Raw genomic sequence first — 20,054 nt, forward strand, 5'->3', positions numbered from 1 at the left:
AAGAATGTGTGAAGTCTGCCAATCCGCATTTAGCCTGCACCGTGGTGCACTTTGGCCTAACCCTTCTCGTTCTGAGAGGAGATCTGAGCTCAATAGTCTGCCGACGATAGGATGGGTCGATGATGATGAACTATCTCACCCTATGTTGTATTCGCCATTGTTGAGGGTTGTTACTCCTTTTCATTATTAATCAAACTATGGTAGGGTTTAGGGCTCTCAGATACTTCCCCATCCGCGTTCAACTGAACTCAAAACTGTCAGTTAAATCAGGGTATCGAACCCCGACCTGCCGGTCACCTTAACCACTATTGTATCAGGGCACGGGGATATATTTACCAGGTGTGAAGTCGGTATCAATGCGCAGAGGAGGTGAGTGCAGACTGAGCGCCCAGGCGGCGCGGCACGCGGACGCCACCAGGGCGTGCAGAGCTGCGCACGACGCCAGGCACGGGTACTCGCGCAGGGTACTCACTACCTGTAAATGAATATATGTAATATAAAACTAGATGATGCCCACGACTTCGTCTGCCTCGATTTAGGTATTTTGAAAAACCCCGTGGGAGGTCTTTGCTTTTCCGGGATAAAAAGTTGCCTATGTCAATTTCCAGGACGCAAGCTACCTCTGTACCAAACATACAAATCGGTTATCCTTTGAGATTCCCGTGATAAAAAGTAGCTTATGTCCGTCCCCGGGATGTAAGCTCTGTACCAAACATCAAAATCGGTTAAACTGTTGGGCCGTTAAAAGCCAGTGGACAGACAGACAGACAGAGATCTCCAAGCATAGCTCTCTCCATCGGGAGATGGAGAGAGCTATGCTTGGAGTTTTTCTACGGGATCAAATCAGAAATTAGACGATCTGTAGGAGAACCGGAGTAGCTGACAATTGACATAGCTCAACAAGTTGCAAAACTATAGCGGTAATGGGCAGAGCACATAGTTCGAAAAATCAACAAATGTTGGGACCCCAAGAATGGGTATATCACACTGGGAAGCGCAGCGTTGGCAGACCCTGACTAGATGTACAGACGAGATCAAACGAATCAAGGAAGCCACTGGATTCAGGCGGCATAAGACTGTCTGGTGTCAGCGGCGCCCTGCGACTACTTCACTAATACAGCTATTTCACTTCATTTCAAAAAAAAAATTTTTTTTTTATTCAAACAAGTACTTTTGAATCGCAAAAGCATCTACCACTGGTTCGGAATGACCACTGGTTCGGAATGTCATTCCTACCGAGAAGAACCAGCAAGAAACTCGGCGGTTACGCTTTTCATTGGATATACCTGGTTAACAACAGTCCTCTCGGCGTCCCCCAGTGGGAAAGTGTGCGCAGTGTTCCGGAGCAGCCTCATAGCCGCGGCCACAAAGCCTGAGGCACCAGGCGTGTCGTCCGAGTCGCATCCCAATAGAGACTTTACTTCGTTCAGCCGCTTGTCTCGTAGACTGATAGCTGCTCGGAAGGATAACTGAAAGGATGTTCATAGAAAATTTTACTGCATTTACAAGAGTATATTAAAAATTTATAACACCCCCGACAGTTGAATGTTACAGTAATAAGTAGAAAAGAGCTGATAACTTTCAAACGGTTGAACCGATTTTCTTGAATTATATCTCAGAACACTCTCGATCAAGCCACCTTTCAAACAAAAAAAACTAAATTAAAATCGTTTAATTAGTTAAGGAGCTACGATGCCACAGACAGATACACAAATACAAACGTCAAACTTATAACACCACACTATTATATATTTCTCAGGGTGTTCCGGTGTCGGAGCGAAATGTTCGTAAAGTGTGTTTTAGGAGATTTATGTGGTGCTTCGTGGTGGTAGTGCGTATTCCTTGCTTGGTTGCTTGCTTTTCCCACATGTTTAGCATTCTGAGGGCGGGCGGTGTATATCGCATGATGCTTGTTTCACCATACAGATTTGTTTGTTTCGGCGGATTACAGCAAATTAAGCTTATGGTTCCTTGTATATCATGGACATCCGCAAAGTCTGCGGCGATACAACGATAAAAATGAGAACTTACGACAACAATAGAGAAGACTATCTTATATTTGAGATTGGGCGTTGGCTTCAGTTGGTCTAAGGCGGCCAACGCTGGCAACACCTCGTCCGCGGCTCGTGACCACACTGCCGCGTATTGAGACACCAACTTGCTTCTGAAACATGTTTAGCATTGGCCTTAGAAGTACCTACCTAATACAAAATGCATTTTTTTTTCAGATACAAACAAGCCTTCGACTGCAATCTCACCTAATGGTAAGTGATGATGCAGTCTAAGATGGAAGCGGGCTAACCTGGAAGGGGTATGGCAGTTTTTATGAAACCCATACCCCTTTGGTTTCTACGCGGCATCGTATCGGAACGCTAAATTGCTTAACGGCACGGCTTTGCCGCTAGGGGGTAACTAGCCACGGCCGAAGCCTCCCGCCAGACCCATAATTGACTTTACAGAGAGAGAGCCAGCGCGTGCCAAACAACAAACGTGTAAACGTGAACAAAAAACGTGTAAAGCAAAAGAAGTTACCTGTCTGGGTGTTGATGAGAGTCATCGCTGTCTGAATGGTAGCCGTCGCTGGCGGAGTCGGTGGGCGATCGAGGAGTAGTCTCCACTACTATCGGAGCCTCGTTCATCTGCGACAACACCGCCGCACAGCCACGCGAGTAGCTCATGAGCACACCAGCCACTGGCCTGAAATGATAATTGACAAATAAACACAAAAAATCTAGTTAAAATCATAAAAACTTCGAATAAATAACTTCTATTACTTTATTTATACTTTTTATTTGTACCACCACATGAAGGATAGCAGTAAAGCACTAAAAAAACACAGACAGAAGAAGAATACAAAAGGTGGCCTTATCGCTACTTAGAGATCTCTACCAGGCAACAGAATAAGAGCAGAAACAGACTGCAGGTGGATCAAGGTTTGATCATCATTGATACCGAGTTTTGTAATGAAACATTTGAGCGGCTTTGCACAGCAATCATCATCATCTTCATGAACCTATTGCTGGCTCAGTGTTGAGCCTCCTCTCAGAATGAGAAGGACGGCCACCACGCTGGCCAATTGCGATTTGGCAGACTTCACGCACCTTTAAGAACATTATGGAGAACTCTAAAGCATGGAAGTTTCCTCACGATATTTTCCTTTACCGTTAAAGCAAGTGATATTGAATTTGCTTAAAAATGCACATAACTCCGAAAAGTTAAGAAGTAGGTATATTATAGGCTTAGCATCACTTGCCAGCAGTCTGATTGCAGCCAAGCGCTAGTCTATTAATTAAAATAAGAAAACTTCTAAATGTTTCCGCGTCTTCATTCAAGGGTCAGGAATATTCAAAAACTTTTTTTTTCAAATTTCATAATTCAAAAACTGATAAACTAATTTTGTTTAACCAAGATAATACCCTACCCTGTCTACGAAAGTTAAAACCGCGCGTTTACGTCCGTCCAGTCTGAACTAACCGCTAACACACAGTAATTCAAATAAAACAATGACAATAATTAGAATCTTGAACAATGGGAAGTGCTAATTTGTCTAACGAAACCACTTGGAACAAAGGATAAATAATCATAATATCATCTTTCTCATGAGATGAAAGTTGTTATGTAAGTGCTTCAGCGTAATTGAGGAGCTAATTATGTCACATTTGAGTTAATTGATCTTGTTCATTAAATGTAAGTTATACCGAAAAAGAAAGCTCAAATTAATCATAAAAGTAGGTATAATATTATGGTTTTTCTCATAGCTCCGGCATTGTCTAGTGACAAAACATAATATGATTATTTCTAGAAAATATGAAGTAGGAACAGAATAGAATTAGAACATAGAATGGAGAGATAAATCGATATCTGGATTAGTTTTAGATTTTGAACAGAAAATACAATACAATATAATAATAGACGTGAAACGTTTGTATGGAAAATCGAGTAAAAAGGGTAAGTATGGTAGTAGGTTGTCTATCGAGTGAAAAAATCTCTTTTCGTTCTTATTCGAAACATTTCTTCAGATTCACAAAATATACCTAGTAGTTTAGATAGGTTAGTTAAATACAAGTGTAAATTAAAAATTTATAACACCCCCGACAAGTGAAGGTTACAGTAACTAGAAAAGAACTGGTAACTTTCAAACGGCTCAACCGATTTTCTTGGATTATAGCTAAGAACACTCTCGATCAAGCCATCTTTCAAACAAAAAAAAACTAAATTAAAATGGGTTATTAGTTTAGGAGCTACGATGCTACAGACAGATACACACGTCAAACTTATAACTCCCCTCTTTTTGGGTCGGGGGTTAAAAAACGTAAATATTGCGCGTAAAAAGAAACTCAACTTTTCTGTTTAGGTACTCGTAACTCGTTAGAAATGCTAGATGTATCCAGTTTAGCAATTTCTTTCTACAATCTATCTCAAGAATATTTTGCACCAGTTTTCCCTACTCGTCCAACGTGTTCGCCTTGACTTGTTTTTATTTTATTGATTTTCCCGCTTTTACAATTTTCTACACCCATCCAAAATTCAATAGGTAGATATTACATTGTAAGTACTGTAGAATTTTGTTTTAAAGCTCATAGAATCCTATCTTCATTTTCCATACTTAAAAAGAGCAACCGCCGAGTTTCTTGCTGGTTCTCGGTAGGAACGGCATTCCGAACCAGTGGTAGATTATTTTGACGATTCAATAACTGCATGATTTCCAACTGTATGATTGCTAAACTTTGGGAAAAGCTTTCGTTTCGTTCATTTCACACAAACAGTTTAAACACGCGTGCGTAAATAACCATTGTTGGCTGAATGCGGAGAAATCCACAGAGTTGCCATTCGAATAAAATAATGTCTCGGAGCTAATTTCATTGTGGTTTAAGATTTATGGGGCTTTGTTTTGCGTTTACGATTTACTTTGATGTGGAATGCCCTCCCGGTATCCGATTTGCTATACCCGCGCTTACAATGAAACTAGCTAATCATAGTCCTATGTCATAATCCTTATCCATATCCATACTAATATTATAAATGCGAAAGTGTGTCTGTCTGTCTGCTACCCTTTCATGGCCCAACAGTTTAACCGATTATGACGAAATTTGGTACAGGGTTGGCTTATATCCCGGGGACGGACATAGGCTACTTTTTATCCCGGGAAATCAAAGAGTTCCCGCGGGATTCCTAAAGACCCATCCGTTTAACCGATTTGTATGCAATTTGCGTCCCTATATAATTGACTTAGGCAACTTTTTATCCCGGAAAATCCAACAGTTCCCCCGGGATCTTTAAAAACCTAAATCCACGCGGATAAATTCGCGGGCATCCTCTAGTAAACGTTATACGTTCAAATTTATTTTTTGGGTTTCGTACCCAAAGAGTAAAAATGGAGCCCCATTAATGTCACTCTAGTGTCTGTCTGTCCGTCTGTCTGTCTGCGTGTCACAGGCCTCCCTGAAATTTTGGTATTCGGTGTAGAATGTTGACCCAAAACCAAATCCGCCAACCAACGAAATCTGCAGTATGGTGCAACATGCAGCATGCGGAATGCGCCGCCCGCCTGGCTTTTCCTGCATGTTTATTAGTGGGAGGGCGGGCGGTGCATGTCGCATGCTGCATGTTGCACCATACAGATTTCGCAGGTTGGCGGATTATAGCAAATTAAGCTTTTGGTTCTTGTATATCATGGACTTCCGCAAAATAACGTTCGGTAGTTAAAGTTATAAAAGTGAAGTAAAAATGCTATCATCAATAAAACAGCTTATCTTTATAGCCCATTATAAAAAGGCAGATAAATCAACAAACCTGTAATTTCACCAAAACGGAAACGTTCAAGTAACGAGTGGAAATTACGGCCTGCATCCGTTACTTACACTGTTATCCAATAAACAGGTGTGGTTACATCATTGATTCATGAGTGTGAACTGTGAACACCATTAGAAAAGTTGCCTGACCCTCCAATTATGAGCAGGCAAAACTTGTCACTCGAGTTTTTTTTTAATAAAAAACCCGGCTAAGTGCGAGTCGAACTCGCGCACCGAGGGTTCCGTACTCGAGTATTTTTTTCGACACTGCACGACAAATCAATAACTAGCATAAAAATTAAAAATAAATAAAAATCTGTTTTAGAATGGACCGGTAGAGCCCTTTCATAATATGATACCCCATTTGGTATAGTTATCTTACTTTGAAAATTTAAACACATTTTAATTTTTTTTTAATGATGTAACCTTTTAAATGATTCACGGTTTTCGGATTTATTCCTTTTGCTTGTGCTATAAGACCTACCTATATGCCCAATTTCATGATTCTAGAATCTAGCTCAACGCGAACTACCCTATAAGTTTTCTTGACAAACACGACGGACGGACGGACAGACAAACAGACAGATAGACAGACAGACAACAAAGTATCCTATAGGGGTTCCGTTTTTCGTTTTAAGGCGCGGAACCCTAAAAGTAGCGAGCAAACAAACAGCAAAAAATGTATTCCGTGGACTGCCAAACGCACAAACGCATCGATTCTTTTGCAACTACAACTACAACAAAGTGGTCCTATAAGGGTTCCGTTTTCATTTTGAGGTACGGAACTCTAAAAATGAGCGTTACAGTAAGTACAAATACTTGCCTATTACCTAGTATAATAATATGGAATATTATGTAACTATTGATTGAAAAAACCTCTCAATACAGGTATGCTGTCGCCCACAGCACAGTTATGTAACGGTGAAATCAATCAAAGCAATCTATCATGACTGATGCATAACTTTGTCAATATTGAGATTGCTTTTAAAGTTTATTGATATTGCTTTTAAGGCTTTCAGGGTATCTCCACAAATAACAGCTATTCGGTATAACGATACTTTGCATCTCAGACTTAATTAAACTTTTCTTTTTTAACCCCCGACCCAAAAAGAGGGGTGTTATAAGTTTGACGTGTGTATCTGTGTATCTGTCTGAGGCATCGTAGCGCCTAAACGAATGAACCGATTTTAATTTACTTTTTTTTGTTTGAAAGGTGGCTTGATCGAGAGTGTTCTTAGCTATAATCCAAAAAAATTGGTGCAGCCGTTTAAGAGTTATCAGCTCTTTTCTAGTTTTTTTGTAGAAAAGAAGGTTACATAACCGTTAGGTTCATAATATTATGTCAATTGACAAATGTCAAGCTGAAAGATGGACGTTGCCTAAATACATAATTATTTATTTGAAAATGATGTTTTGGAAAACTTAGATACTTTGGATCGTAGGCGCGGAATAGTCCAAGAAAATCGGTTCAGCCGTTTGAAAGTTATCAGGTCTTTTCGGTCTTTTCTAGTTACTGTAACCTTCACTTGTCGGAGGTGTTATAAATTTTTAATTTACACTTGTTTAAAGTTTTTTAGAACGTTCAAAAGTATTTGTTACCACTATTAGACGTGAAAAGATTTAGATTTATACATTTATTCCATGAATGTAAGTTAGAACGATATAATTAATTAAATAGGTGTCACCTAACTAACTAACTAACTTTATGGGAAAAAGATAAAGTTGAAAACTGAAACCCGACTGCGATCGTCTTAATAAACGCTGAAATATTATAGTAAAATAAAATTGTTTTTCTGTCGCTTGGTATATTTTAATATTGTAGTACGTTTATATTTATGAACTCAGAATTTTCTCCTCTTTCATTTGACACCCCACTAGATACAATATCAAAAAAAAAAAATTGGAGGTCCCCACTTTTTTTCATGTAACATCCGTTAGGTTAGGTCCGTTAGGTTAGTTTTTCGTATAAGATATAGCCTATGTCACCCGGACTTTTACGGTGAATCGATTGACACCTCATTCATCAAAATCGGCCCAGTAGTTTAGGCGCTACGGTGGAACACACAGAATCTGGATACAAACATACACACATACATAAATACATAGACTGCTAAAATCATAACCCTTCCTTTTGGCTTTGCCGCAGTCGGGTAATAAAAATGAATAAAAAGTTTTATTATCAACCTTGGGAGTAATCTCGAACGTATGTTATGCAATGCATTCAAAATAATAATATAAGTAAATTTCCGTGAAAAATGATTTCAATTCCTCATAGGATGCACGAGATGTTATCTTACCTTATCTTTGAGAGAGGAAGGGGAAATCCCATTATTTAGGAATCTAAGAGATATTGCCCCTATCGAAACAACTATGATGGTCTACAAGTCACTATGTCTTTCGATTATGACCTATTGCATATGTGCATGGGGTGGGGCTGGCAAAACTTTTATGTTGCGGCTAGAACGCGCTCACAGAACTTTACTTAAAACTATTTTTAAAAAACCATTTAGATATCCCACTGATGATTTATATAAAGAATGCAATGTACTTAATGTCCGACAACAATACTTATGTTCAATAATTTTGCGCTTCCACTCTAAAATTGATCCTTGCACTATAAACAATAGCAAAAGAGTAATCAAACTCCCTACACATTTTACAAATACATGCTTTGCTGGAACACAATTCGAATTTCGCTCATCATATGCATATAATATATTTAACAGGGTTAGCAAAGGTATCAACATAAGCAGAATAAATAAATTCGATCTAACCAGAGCAGTTAAAAGCTGGCTGGTAGCTAAGGGCTATGACGAAACAGAAAATATTTTAATAGTCAAGAAATAGCGCGCGAGCATACACACCGCACACACACACACACACACACACGCCCACACAAACAAACACAAGTACTTGTAGTAAACTTTGTACTCCTACCTTCTGCAATACAGGTATTTCCTAGTGCAGAAGGTAGGAATCTCAATCTCAATCTTGATATGTAACCCATGTATAAGTATCAAATAAAAAAAAAAAAAAAAAAAAAAAAAAAAAAAAAAAAAAAAAAAAAAAAAATGATATTTTAAACGCTCTAGACACGTTAAAATGTTTGCAAATCAATTTGAAACTTCGTCGTTTTGCGTTAGTTATCTACTTATTCTTTAAGGGATTCCCTAAACTTAAAGATACAACTTTCTAGGATCTCCCCCAAATCTTAATCTTCTGCCCCAATCTCTCGATCGGATTATGTAAAAAAATTCTCTAGACATCCCTACAGAATCTATTTGAAACCTTCCCGGAGAAACTGAAAGTTCTTGGAAATTCTTGGAAAAATTCTGAAAGGCCGGTAACATATCAGTTTCTTTGGTGCTGCAAATGTTCATTGGCGCTTGGTCGTTTGCTCACTATTTTATTTTATAAAAGAAACAAACCCGTAAGCGACGCAATTTGCTTTATACCTCCTGGAATTGATTTATTACCCGACTACGGCAAAGCGAAAAGGAAGCGTTATGATTTTAGCAGCCTATGTTTGTATCCAGTTTCTGTGTGTTCCACCGTACCGCCTAAACTACTGGGCCGATTTATAGAATGAGGTGTCAATTGATTCGTTGTAAAGGTCCGAGTGACATAGGCTATATTGTCATCGTATCATGATTTCATTGTCAGTTAGGAAACAAGGTTATATGGGCCCGTATAATCATATAGTATCGCCTCTAATGTATTTTAACGAAAAGCTACTTCTTTACCTTTTAAGTAAACAAAGGAAAACTAAATTATACCTATTACATTAGCAAAAAGTCTGCACTGCAAACTCCCTCTTTCTTAAAAGAACAAAAGCAAATAATATGTAACTGCATAATGGCATAACGGCGTGGTTTCCGGGACAATGACCCCCTTTTAATTAGACAGGTCAAACGTTAACATTGTTAGTTAGTATGACTACTAACATGTTACTAAATAACAATATCTAGGCTAGGTTTTGGCAAACACTGCATATTTTACCCGACTGCGGTGAAACCCAAAGGAGGGTTATGTGTTCAATCTGCCTATGAAAGTAACTATGTCCGTTCCTATGTCTACTACTCAACGGCTCAACCGAATTTTATAAATGATACCTAAGTCATCATGCATAAAAGTCTTATAAAATCAAAATGGCAGATTTTATGGCCTTGTAACTCTCCACTCTGGCGGCCAACGACGCTACCAGTGTTGGCAGCTGCCTCAACGAGAGTCAATCACTACCCTGGTATCACTCAAGTCCAACGTTGGGTCACTCCTCTTGATCTGCCCGACGCACGCCAGGACAGCCTTGTCACTCTCCACTCTAGCGGCCAACGACACGACCAGTGTTGGCAGCTGCCTCAACGAGAGTCAATCACTAACCTGGTATCACTCAAGTCCAACGTTGGGTCACTCCTCTTGATCTGCCCGACGCACGCCAGGACAGCCTTGTCACTCTCCACTCTAGCGGCCAACGACACGACCAGTGTTGGCAGCTGCCTTAACGTGACTCAGTCACTAACCTGGTATCACTCAAGTCCAACGTTGGGTCACTCCTCTTGATCTGCCCAACGCACGCCAGCACGGCCTTGTCGCTCTCTACTCTAGCGGCCAACGACGCGACCAGTGTTGGCAGCTGCCTCAACGCTGGCTTATCGACAATAGTGAGGAGACCCTTGTTGTCGATAAGACGCCGTTCGACGTCAGCGTGTGATAGCGCCAGGAGCCGCTGGTGGGATGAGGATGCTGGGTCTTGGTTGACTGTCACGGGTGACTGTTGGCAAAAATTCATAACGATATAAAACAATCTTCATATACTTAAGTAATATAATCCTATTTCAGCGTTTAAACTATCGTGTGTGATATCCATGATAAATAAAATGTTTGTCGTCTGAACTCATGTGTTAGACGTTAGCGAAGTATTTTGGAACCCGTCTCCCTTTACGCGGAATACTCAACTTTACCCGGAATACTCCCCTTTCCCCTCCAATTAAGCGTAAAGCTTGTGCTAGGAATAGGTACGATAATAGTGTCACGGGGGGGGTTTGAACCGCCGACCTTGCGGAATTCTGTCCACTCCTCAACCGATGAGCTATCGAGGCTATACAGATTTATAATGTAGGGTACTAATTATGTATTTAAAGTATCTTATTGCCTAATCCATCTATTTGTAGAATGTTTCTACTTTCGGTATTCTATACCGCTGCCCGCCAGATAGATAGATAGATAGATTGAACACTATATTGCACACAAAATCACATGTAAAGGAACACAACACAGAAAGGAGAAAACAGAAAAAACAATTGTGTGCAAAGGCGGCCTTATTGCTTAGAGGCCAGTTTGGAAAGAAAGAAAGAAAAGAAGAATAGAAATCGGATAGATAGGACAGCTTTGATAGTTCTAATAATTAGAAAGTTCCTTGATTCTTACCAGCTCCTCCAGCTTATGCAGCGCCTGCTTGTACACCTCCACGTGCCGCTGGAGCTCGTTCTTCATGGCCACGTGCAGGGAGATGAGCGTCCCTGACGAGTCTGCCGTCAGGCCATGAGTGCCGAGACCTGAGACAAATTAAATACCATAAACGTCTACACCACAATTACCGACCCGCATAAGGCGGGCGGGATAGCTGTGATAGTCTAGTGGTTAGAACGTGCGGCTCCTAATCGGAAGTAGGGGGTTCGATCCCGGGCACGCACCTCTATCTTTTCAGTTATGTGCGTTTTAAGCAACTTGCTTTAACGGTAAAGGAAAACATCGTGAGGAAACCTGCATGCCTGAGAGTTCTACATGATGTTCTCAAAGGTTTGTGAAGTCTGCAAATGGGTCCGCGTGGCAGACTATGGCCTAAACCCTTCTCATTCTAAGAGAAGATCTGTGCCCAGTAGTGGGTCAGCAATAGGTTGATCATGATAAGGCGGGCGGGAGCCCTATAACACCCCTCTAATTTGCATTGAACATTGGTCATAGGCCATAACACACATATTATATAACATCAATTCGGCAAGGGATCCTCAGCGTATAGATTAGATTATAATATGCATATAGATTTGTGTAGATACAATCGAATTGGCATCAAAGACAAAGAAAAAAAGGAAATAACACCATTAATATTTCCCCTGTTTAGCTTTATTTCCATCCGTTTTTTGAGGAAATTACGCATTAAGCGTACTTCCACCCGTCGGTCCGTCCGTCGCGGTCAAAACCCGAGATTATGTTTATGATGCATAATATTATAACAACCTTGATTTACATGGCCGAAATCATTTTACGGATTTTAATATGTACCTAATGCGCCATTATGGAAAAACAATTGCGTACCTAATAACAATTCTACTATTGGATTCCACATATTCGCTATAATAAAGCCATCCTCACGATTGAAATTCTGGTGTTTGCGAATCTGCATAGGTATTACTAAAAGGCATTTAGTGGCGGTCTGTGGAAAAAACTCGAGGTTGACATGACAACTCGAAACTCATCTCTCGCAGCACTGCTGTGCCGAGACACACTCATGCAACTGAGTCGAAATATCGGCAGTTAACAGGGCTCTCTCCGTCACTCGTTTCATACAATCGTAGTTCCAATTTCATTTGAATATTAAGCAACCAAAGTCCATGAAATTTTGCAGACATATTCTAGAAACTAATATCTGTGTCTGTGGTGTTTTAGATTTTTCTAAAATTATGTAGTTTTAAAATTACAGGGGCTCAAGGGTTTGTATGAAAATTTTTAAGACCGCGTAACTTTGAAACCGAATATTTTAACAGAAATCTGTAAAACCACAGACATAGATATTAGTTTCTAGAATATGTCTGCAAAATTTCATGGACTTTGGTTGCTTAAGATTCAAATGAAATTGGAACTACGATTGTATGAAACGAGTGACGGAGAGAGCCCTCAAGTATTTACCCCTTATCTACAATGTAAAATGTCGTTAAACCACGAAATAAGCTTAAAATCATGAAGGAAATTGTCTTACGCCGCTTATTTGTACCAGTAAATTGGTACTTGTATTTGAATTTTTTATGGTAACGTTTTAAAAAACCCAGTGTTGATAATATTATTTTATAGATTTCATTTATATGCGATTTTGTCACAAAAAAACGCATCTTGCACTTTTATAATTCGATCCTCCACGACAATTTCAAAATCTTACGTTACTTTTACAAGTACAGATTTGGACAATTGCAAATAAAATGTATGGCGCAAAAATGTTTTCAAGGTTTATAATATTGACCAACGCTGCAATGTTGTTGCTACAAATATTTTAACTTTAAACCACGCTAATTGAAATTGTGATTCCTAAAAGCAATCCACTCGGGTCAGACGGTTATTTTGAAATCCATTATTCTTTCTACAACTGACCGCATAAATATCGGGAGTTTTACAATATACTACTTATCCTTCTATACATTACATTATTTCCATACGCCTTAGTTCACACATTCATTTTGGATGCAATCCTCATAATTTCTTTAACTAACTATTATTAAGATAAAACTTACTAACTTATGCCTGCGACTTCATACGCGTGGACTACACAAATTTCAAAATCTTATTTAACCCCTAAGGAGTTGAATTTTCATAAATCCTTTCATATTCATAGCGGATGAATATGAAAGGATTAAATAACTTTTTACACCTACATGCCAAACAGCCCGATCCGTCCAGTAGTTGAGCTGTGCGTTGATAGATTATTCTGTCAGTCAGTCAGTCAGCTTTTCCTTTTATACATTTAGAGATATCTCTCTTTCTCTCTCAAAGATAAGACTGGTACGCAAGTGCCGTTGAAGAAGCGCGCCGCCGATATTTCTCTCGGGGTACCGCAGTAGGTAACAAATAATCTGAATAGAAATGGCCTGACTGAACCGATGAAATAAGTAACTACCTTGTACAGCAGCATCCAGCTGCCTCCGTCTGTTATCCACAGCATCTCTCGCCTCAGGGCTGTAGTGTAGCAACGCGTTGGCCAGCCGAGAGGTCCTGGGCCTCAGACCAGAGCCCTGCTCGCCTCCGAGTAGCCCCACCAGTCTCCACGCCACCGCTTCGCATTGTAACTCCGGGCGAGGTGTGATCTCTAGTGATATTAACCTGGGGACGAAAAAACATCATTTTTAAATAGATTCTTTGGTTGAAAGTTGAAACAGGCCGGGCTCCTTTAGTGATTTGACTCGAAAAATCTTCCTCTTTCTATATACACATAAAAGGAAAAGCTGACTGACTGACTGACTGATCTATCAACGCACAGCTCAAACAGGCTCAAACTACTGTACCTACTGGGCGGATCGGGCTGTTTGGCGTGCAGATAGCTATTATGACGTAGACATTGGCTAAGAAAGGATTTTTGAAAATTCAACCACTGAGAGTAAAATAGGGGTTTGAAATTCGTGTAGATTGACTGACTGACGACTGACTGATCTATCATTATGATATGATCTAAAATTTAATCAATAAGGGGTTACCCCCTTACCCAATAGGGGTTTCGTGTATTCCATGTGGACAAAGTTGCGGGCACAAGCTAGTTTCTTAATTAATGTAGCAGCTTGAAAATGGGAAATTGGCCGGTGTTAAACCTCTTGCCTCAGAGAGCGCGTAATACTATTGTTCTTGCGCCTGATCTCTCTCCGTTTGTGTCGGATGGCCGTCCCATCCGACTTTGAGTGTCAAGGAATGTAGAGTTCATCTGTGTTAATATTATAGAGTCAAGATCCCACGAATCAACATAATAAGCATAACCATAAATGATGAAACTTTTTCTCATCTATGATTCTATTATCAAAGTTTTTTGAAATTTCTGTTCACGTAGGACTGTAAATGAGTCTGTGGTAACTGGTATTGTATTGTTTTAAAACAAGTACCTACCAGGTATTTATGAATGACTTCTATAATGATGGGATATAAGATAATAAGTATGTTCTTTGGTACACAAGATTTTCAATTAATAAAAACTATAAGTAATTAGTAGGTAAAGTAATGATAGTTACAAAGATATACTTACCTGCCTAGTAAAAGTTTTCTAGTTAAAACACGTCAAAGTCGATTATACGGATGGGTTCTGAAAAGGTAGCAGACAGACAGACACATTTGCGCATTATTATAATATTATGTATGGATCTGGAATTTGGATGCTGATTTTCTGTACGCTTTCACTGATGGTCGATTTAACTATGGGATAGACATCATAGTACAAAATACTAGAGTAACTCTAACCCGCTCTTCAGCGCTTTCCATACAAAGTAGTTTGATTCTCACTTGAATCTCAATGTTGTAGACGCGTTCTAAAAACGAATATCTGTTTATGTGGTTTTCCAGATTTCTGAATTTTACAGAAAAAAAAATCATTTTTGTAGGTTTAAAGTTTCAAATGAGAATTAATCTAAGTTTGTATGGAGAGTACTAAGGATCGCGCTAGGGTTATGTTCTTCTCTTTATATTAACAAGGCTCTCTCCATCACTTACTCCATACAATCGTAGTCCCAATTTCATTTGAAACTAATTAATTTATCTGTGCTTGTGGTGTTTTAGATTTTTCTAAAAATATGTAGTTTTAAAATTACAGGGGCTCAAAGATTTGTATGTGAATTTTGACCGAGTAACTTTGAAACCGAATATTTTAACGGAAATCTGGAAAACCACAGACATAGATATTAGTTTCGAGAATATGTCTGCAAAATTTCATGGACTTTGGTTGCTTAATATTCAAATGAAATTGGAACTACGATTGTATGAAACGAGTGACGGAGAGAGCCCTCTTAAGGTAAACCGTAAAACTCATGGAAGACACCCGATGAAAGGAGTGTTTGATAAGTGAAACTGCATTACCTAATATGTGATAAGTAAGTGTAAGTAAGCAAGTGTGAGTAATAAACAAGTATTTCGTCACAAGCAAGGGCTAGTTTTTTTTTTTGAGTGAAAGTGATCCGCCGTCGCACCGTCTGCGGGAATTAGGGTTGTCTACTATAGATATCGTTTAATTGTTTTGCTTTGTATGTGTTTTTCTGTATTCATTTTGTAGTGTACAAAAGAATATTCATACGTTCATAAATCATGTAGGTAATTTATTTATTTAGTCCCGGCTTTGCTTGGCTGGAGTTTTTAAAAATCCTTTCCTAAGAAATTGGATATCCACGTTACTAATTTGAAAGCTAGACAGACTAGCTTGAATGTCCCTTAATAGAATGTACCTTAATAATATATTAATCAGACAGTTTCTCTTATGCGTATACTAGTCGGAGTAGTCCAGCCTTTCTTGTGTTGAATTTCCAAAAATCCTTCCTTCGGTCAGTCCGTCTATCAACAAGTTTTTCCTTTTACTCGTAGGTAGTTATAGAGTTGCGTTCTACTCTAGTTCAATATTATCATCCTCTTGACTCATTGCCAGCCCACTACTGAGCGCGGGTCTCATCTGAGTCTAACTCACTGCATCATCACTTACCACCAGGGTGACATTGCAGTCAATGGTTAACCTGTATCTGAATTTTAAGAAACCTTTGAGAACATTATAACATTAGGGAAAGTCGCAGACATGCAGGTTTTCTAACAATGTTTTCTTCACCTTTAAAGCAAGTGATGTTTTAATCGCTTAAAACGCACAGAGCTCAGCGATGGTGTAGCTTTCAGTTCGGAATCGAACCCCAGACCCTCCAAATTGGCTGACATCTTAACCACTGTGCTATCACCTACTGCCACCGATTAATCGATGTCAGTCAATTAAAAAGTTTAATTTGAAAAAAAATAAAAAGGCGTTGTTGCCAACCCTAACTGCATTCTTTATCGAAAACTCGTTTCGTATCGAATGTGAACGTCAAGTGATTGGGTCCACGTTTTGTTCGAAAATCGTATAATTTTGAAATTATACAGAAAATTATAACTACTTACCTGTTCCCTACGCCATGATCATATTGCATATTAATCATAATTTATTTTATACTGTCATATAAAAGAAAGTGTGAAAAATTGGTAAAACTTAAAATTAAAAATTTATATAGTATATCTAACTATAGTAGGTAACTCCCACGTTTGGGACTCTACCACCGCACTAATCACACTTAATATTATAAACGCGAAAGTTTGTGTGTGTGTAGGTATGTGTGTATGTGTGTGTGTATGTTTGTTACTCCTTCACGCAAAAACTACTGGACAGAATTGCCTGAAATTTAGAATAGAGATAGATTATACCCTGGATTAGCACACAGGTTACTTTTTATCCCGGCAAATCATAGAGTTCCCACGGGATTTTTAAAAAATAAATACCCGTCAACCCTAGTCTGATATTTGACAGATGTTGATTCAGGATAAAAACCGAGAGTTTATTGGCAGGCGTCAAATGTTACCCATAACATTTGACGCCTGCCAGTGTTGAAGCCTCGACATTTCGTTACAAGTTTCCGTTCAACTGTCGTGAACTAGCTGTCGGAAACAAACATTGATCAGTCAATTAAAGAGATAACCATCGACATCTTCATTTATGTAACGCGGAACATAATGTTACACAATGTTACATGTTACACGTTACGCTTCGTGACATGCGCTATTCGCTAAGGGGCAAAGTTCAGGCATATTGTAAAAATTTGACAGGCGTGAAATTTTAGCGTTTAAAAATAAGAAAGGAGAAAGTCTTTAAATAAAATTATGGATGAAATTGTATCAATGTTTACTTATTATAATGTCAACTAGATTGGGGGTTGATAAGCATAATCACTGCGGTCTATATCCATCTATACTAATAAATAAAATTGGAGTGTCTGTCTGTAATTTCGAAATAACTACCGCATATTAAGGTCATATGGTTATTTGAACGATACTATAACCGAATCACACGTTTTTAAATTTTTGTCTGTCTGCCTGTCTGTTTGAAAAGGCTAATCTTGGGAACGGTTGAATCGATTTTGACGGGATTTTCACAGACAAGTAGAGAATTGACCAGGGAGTAACATAGGCTACTTTTTTAACCGACTTTCAAAAAGGGAGTTGTGTTTTTCTACCTATGTACACCGAAATCTCCGAGATTTCTGAACCGATTTGCGTCATTTCTTTTTTAATCGATAGAGGAACTTTGCGACATTGTTTCATAAAAAATTTGGAGTCCAACTCCTCAATCCTGATGCTGCAGGGGATCTGACCGATCCGCGCGGGCGAAGCTGCGGGCATCAGCTAGTACTTTAATATTATGATTGCGAAAGTGTGTCTGTCCGTCTGTCTGTCTGCTACATTTTCATGGCTCAACAGTTTAACCGATTGTGATGGCTACAGAGCTAGCTTACATTCCGGGGAGATAGGCTTCGTCTTATCCTGGAAAATCAATGATTTCCTACGAGATTCTTTAAGGTGTATCTATTTAATCGTTGTTGTGGCTGAGTTTGTTGTGGGCTCTTCTCAGACATGGGCGCGTTTGGAACCCTCGTAGCTTTAGTTATAAGTTACGTAATTAATTATCACCACTATATCGTACAAATTTAACAATTTCGACCATCAAAAGGAGTACAATTGTACCTACTTTGAATAAATGATTTTGACTTTGACTTTGACTTTGAATGGTTTGTCCTTCAATCACGCCGCAACGGAGCAACGGATGAGCATGGATATTGTTTCTTACTTGGTGAGTTTGTAACATAGGATTTTTGCCGACGGGATTTTCAAAAAATAGGATGAAGCGAGGATGACATGATAAAGCATCCTCAAAACGATTTCGTCATCATTCTCAATATTTGAAATCGGATAATGGTATTTATTGACTTTGACGTCATAGTCGGGTATTACCATAAAATCCATCACAAATAATAAACCCAAAATATTTTAAGAACCGTTTTAATTGTCATAAGTATATTTACACAAAATATAATCACTTTTACCACAAACTGAGGGAGTTCCCTCCAGACTCCGGACCGTACCGTTATCAATAAACCAATATATTATTACTGCCACTATCCTACATCACCGATTACAAGACTCTTATCTTAATAGCAATAAGTTCACAATTCTTCACAGTTCAATTTTCGCAACCGCATATTTAAGTTTGTAAGTTCCACCTAATATATAAAGAGTTATGTTTCAGGACTCGTCACATCGTTTCAAGCGCTCATTTGGGGTTTAATATTTAGTAATAAATAAATTAAAAACAATCAATCAACATGAACTTCGCCAAGGTTTTGTTCTTCGTGTGCGCTTGCATGATGGCTTTGACCGCGGTTTCTGGAGCCCCAAGCCCTAAATGGAAGTTATTCAAAAGAATTGTAAGTACATCTTCCATATAACTAGCGGCCGCGCCGCAGCTTCACTCACGTGGAATTTTTATATTAAATTATAAGTAACTAGAGGATGCCTGCGACTTCGTCCGCGTGGATTTATTTTTTTAAAGATCCCGTGGGAACCGTTTGATTAAAAATTACCTATATCAATCACAGGGACGTAAGTCACGGTACCAAATTTCATACAAATCGGTTAAGCGGATGGGTCTTTAGGAGTCCCGTGGGAACTCTTTGAATTTCCGGGATAAAAAGTAGCCTATGTCCCCGGGATATAAGCTGATCCTGTACCAAATTTCGTCAGAATCGGTTAAACTGCTGGGCCGTGAAAAGGTAGCAGACAGACAGACAGACACACTTTCGCATTTATAATATTAGTATGGATTTGGTAGAGATGATCTCTAAATAAATAAATGATGTCCACGATTTCGTCCCCGGGTTTTGGGGAACTGTTTAATTTTTTAAAAGGTCCTAATATAAAATTGGGAGAAACAGAGAACTTTAATAGGATCTTGGTCTAAGACCTAAGTCATATACCTACTAATACTATTTATTTATTTTTCCAGGAAAAAGTCGGCCGAAATGTTCGTAATGGCCTCATCAAGGCTGGCCCAGCTGTGCAGGTGGTGGGGCAAGCTGCCACTATCTACAAAGGATAAATTATTACCTCATTTTCAGTGGCGTGCAGGAGAGGCACATAAGCACTGCTTATCTATATATATACATATAATAAAATTGTAGAAAAGTGGTGTCTGTACAATGGAAATATATAAAAAAAAAGTAGCAGGGGTTGTTATTATATCGATGCCGAACCCGAAATTGTAATTAATTTTTTTTTTGTCTGTTTGTCTGTTTGTCTGTGTGTTTGTGCACGCTAATCTCAGAAACGGCTTATTCGATTTAGATACGGTTTTCACTAATATATTGTAGTAAGCTTCACTTAGGATTTAGTGTTTATTTCATGTCAATCGGTTCATAAATAAAAAAGTTATGTCAATTTAAAGAATCACGGCGCCTCGCG

The 20,054-nt window shown here is 38.9% G+C and overlaps 1 protein-coding gene across 1 annotated transcript in view; it reads right to left on the minus strand.

Annotated features, from left to right (window-relative positions):
- Positions 1-20,054, minus strand: part of LOC123877768 — a 30,139-nt gene that overhangs the window by 482 nt on the left and 9,603 nt on the right. Inside the window, exons 3-9 of the mRNA XM_045924644.1 lie at positions 13,678-13,880; positions 11,220-11,347; positions 10,313-10,563; positions 2,533-2,697; positions 2,032-2,164; positions 1,287-1,469; positions 337-475 (exon numbers count right to left, since the gene is read on the minus strand). Coding sequence (XP_045780600.1) covers positions 337-475; positions 1,287-1,469; positions 2,032-2,164; positions 2,533-2,697; positions 10,313-10,563; positions 11,220-11,347; positions 13,678-13,880 — 1,202 coding nt within the window. The remainder of the gene's footprint in view (positions 1-336; positions 476-1,286; positions 1,470-2,031; positions 2,165-2,532; positions 2,698-10,312; positions 10,564-11,219; positions 11,348-13,677; positions 13,881-20,054) is intronic.

Source organism: Maniola jurtina, chromosome 24 (assembly GCF_905333055.1).
Source record: "Maniola jurtina chromosome 24, ilManJurt1.1, whole genome shotgun sequence".
NCBI lineage: Eukaryota > Metazoa > Arthropoda > Insecta > Lepidoptera > Nymphalidae > Maniola > Maniola jurtina.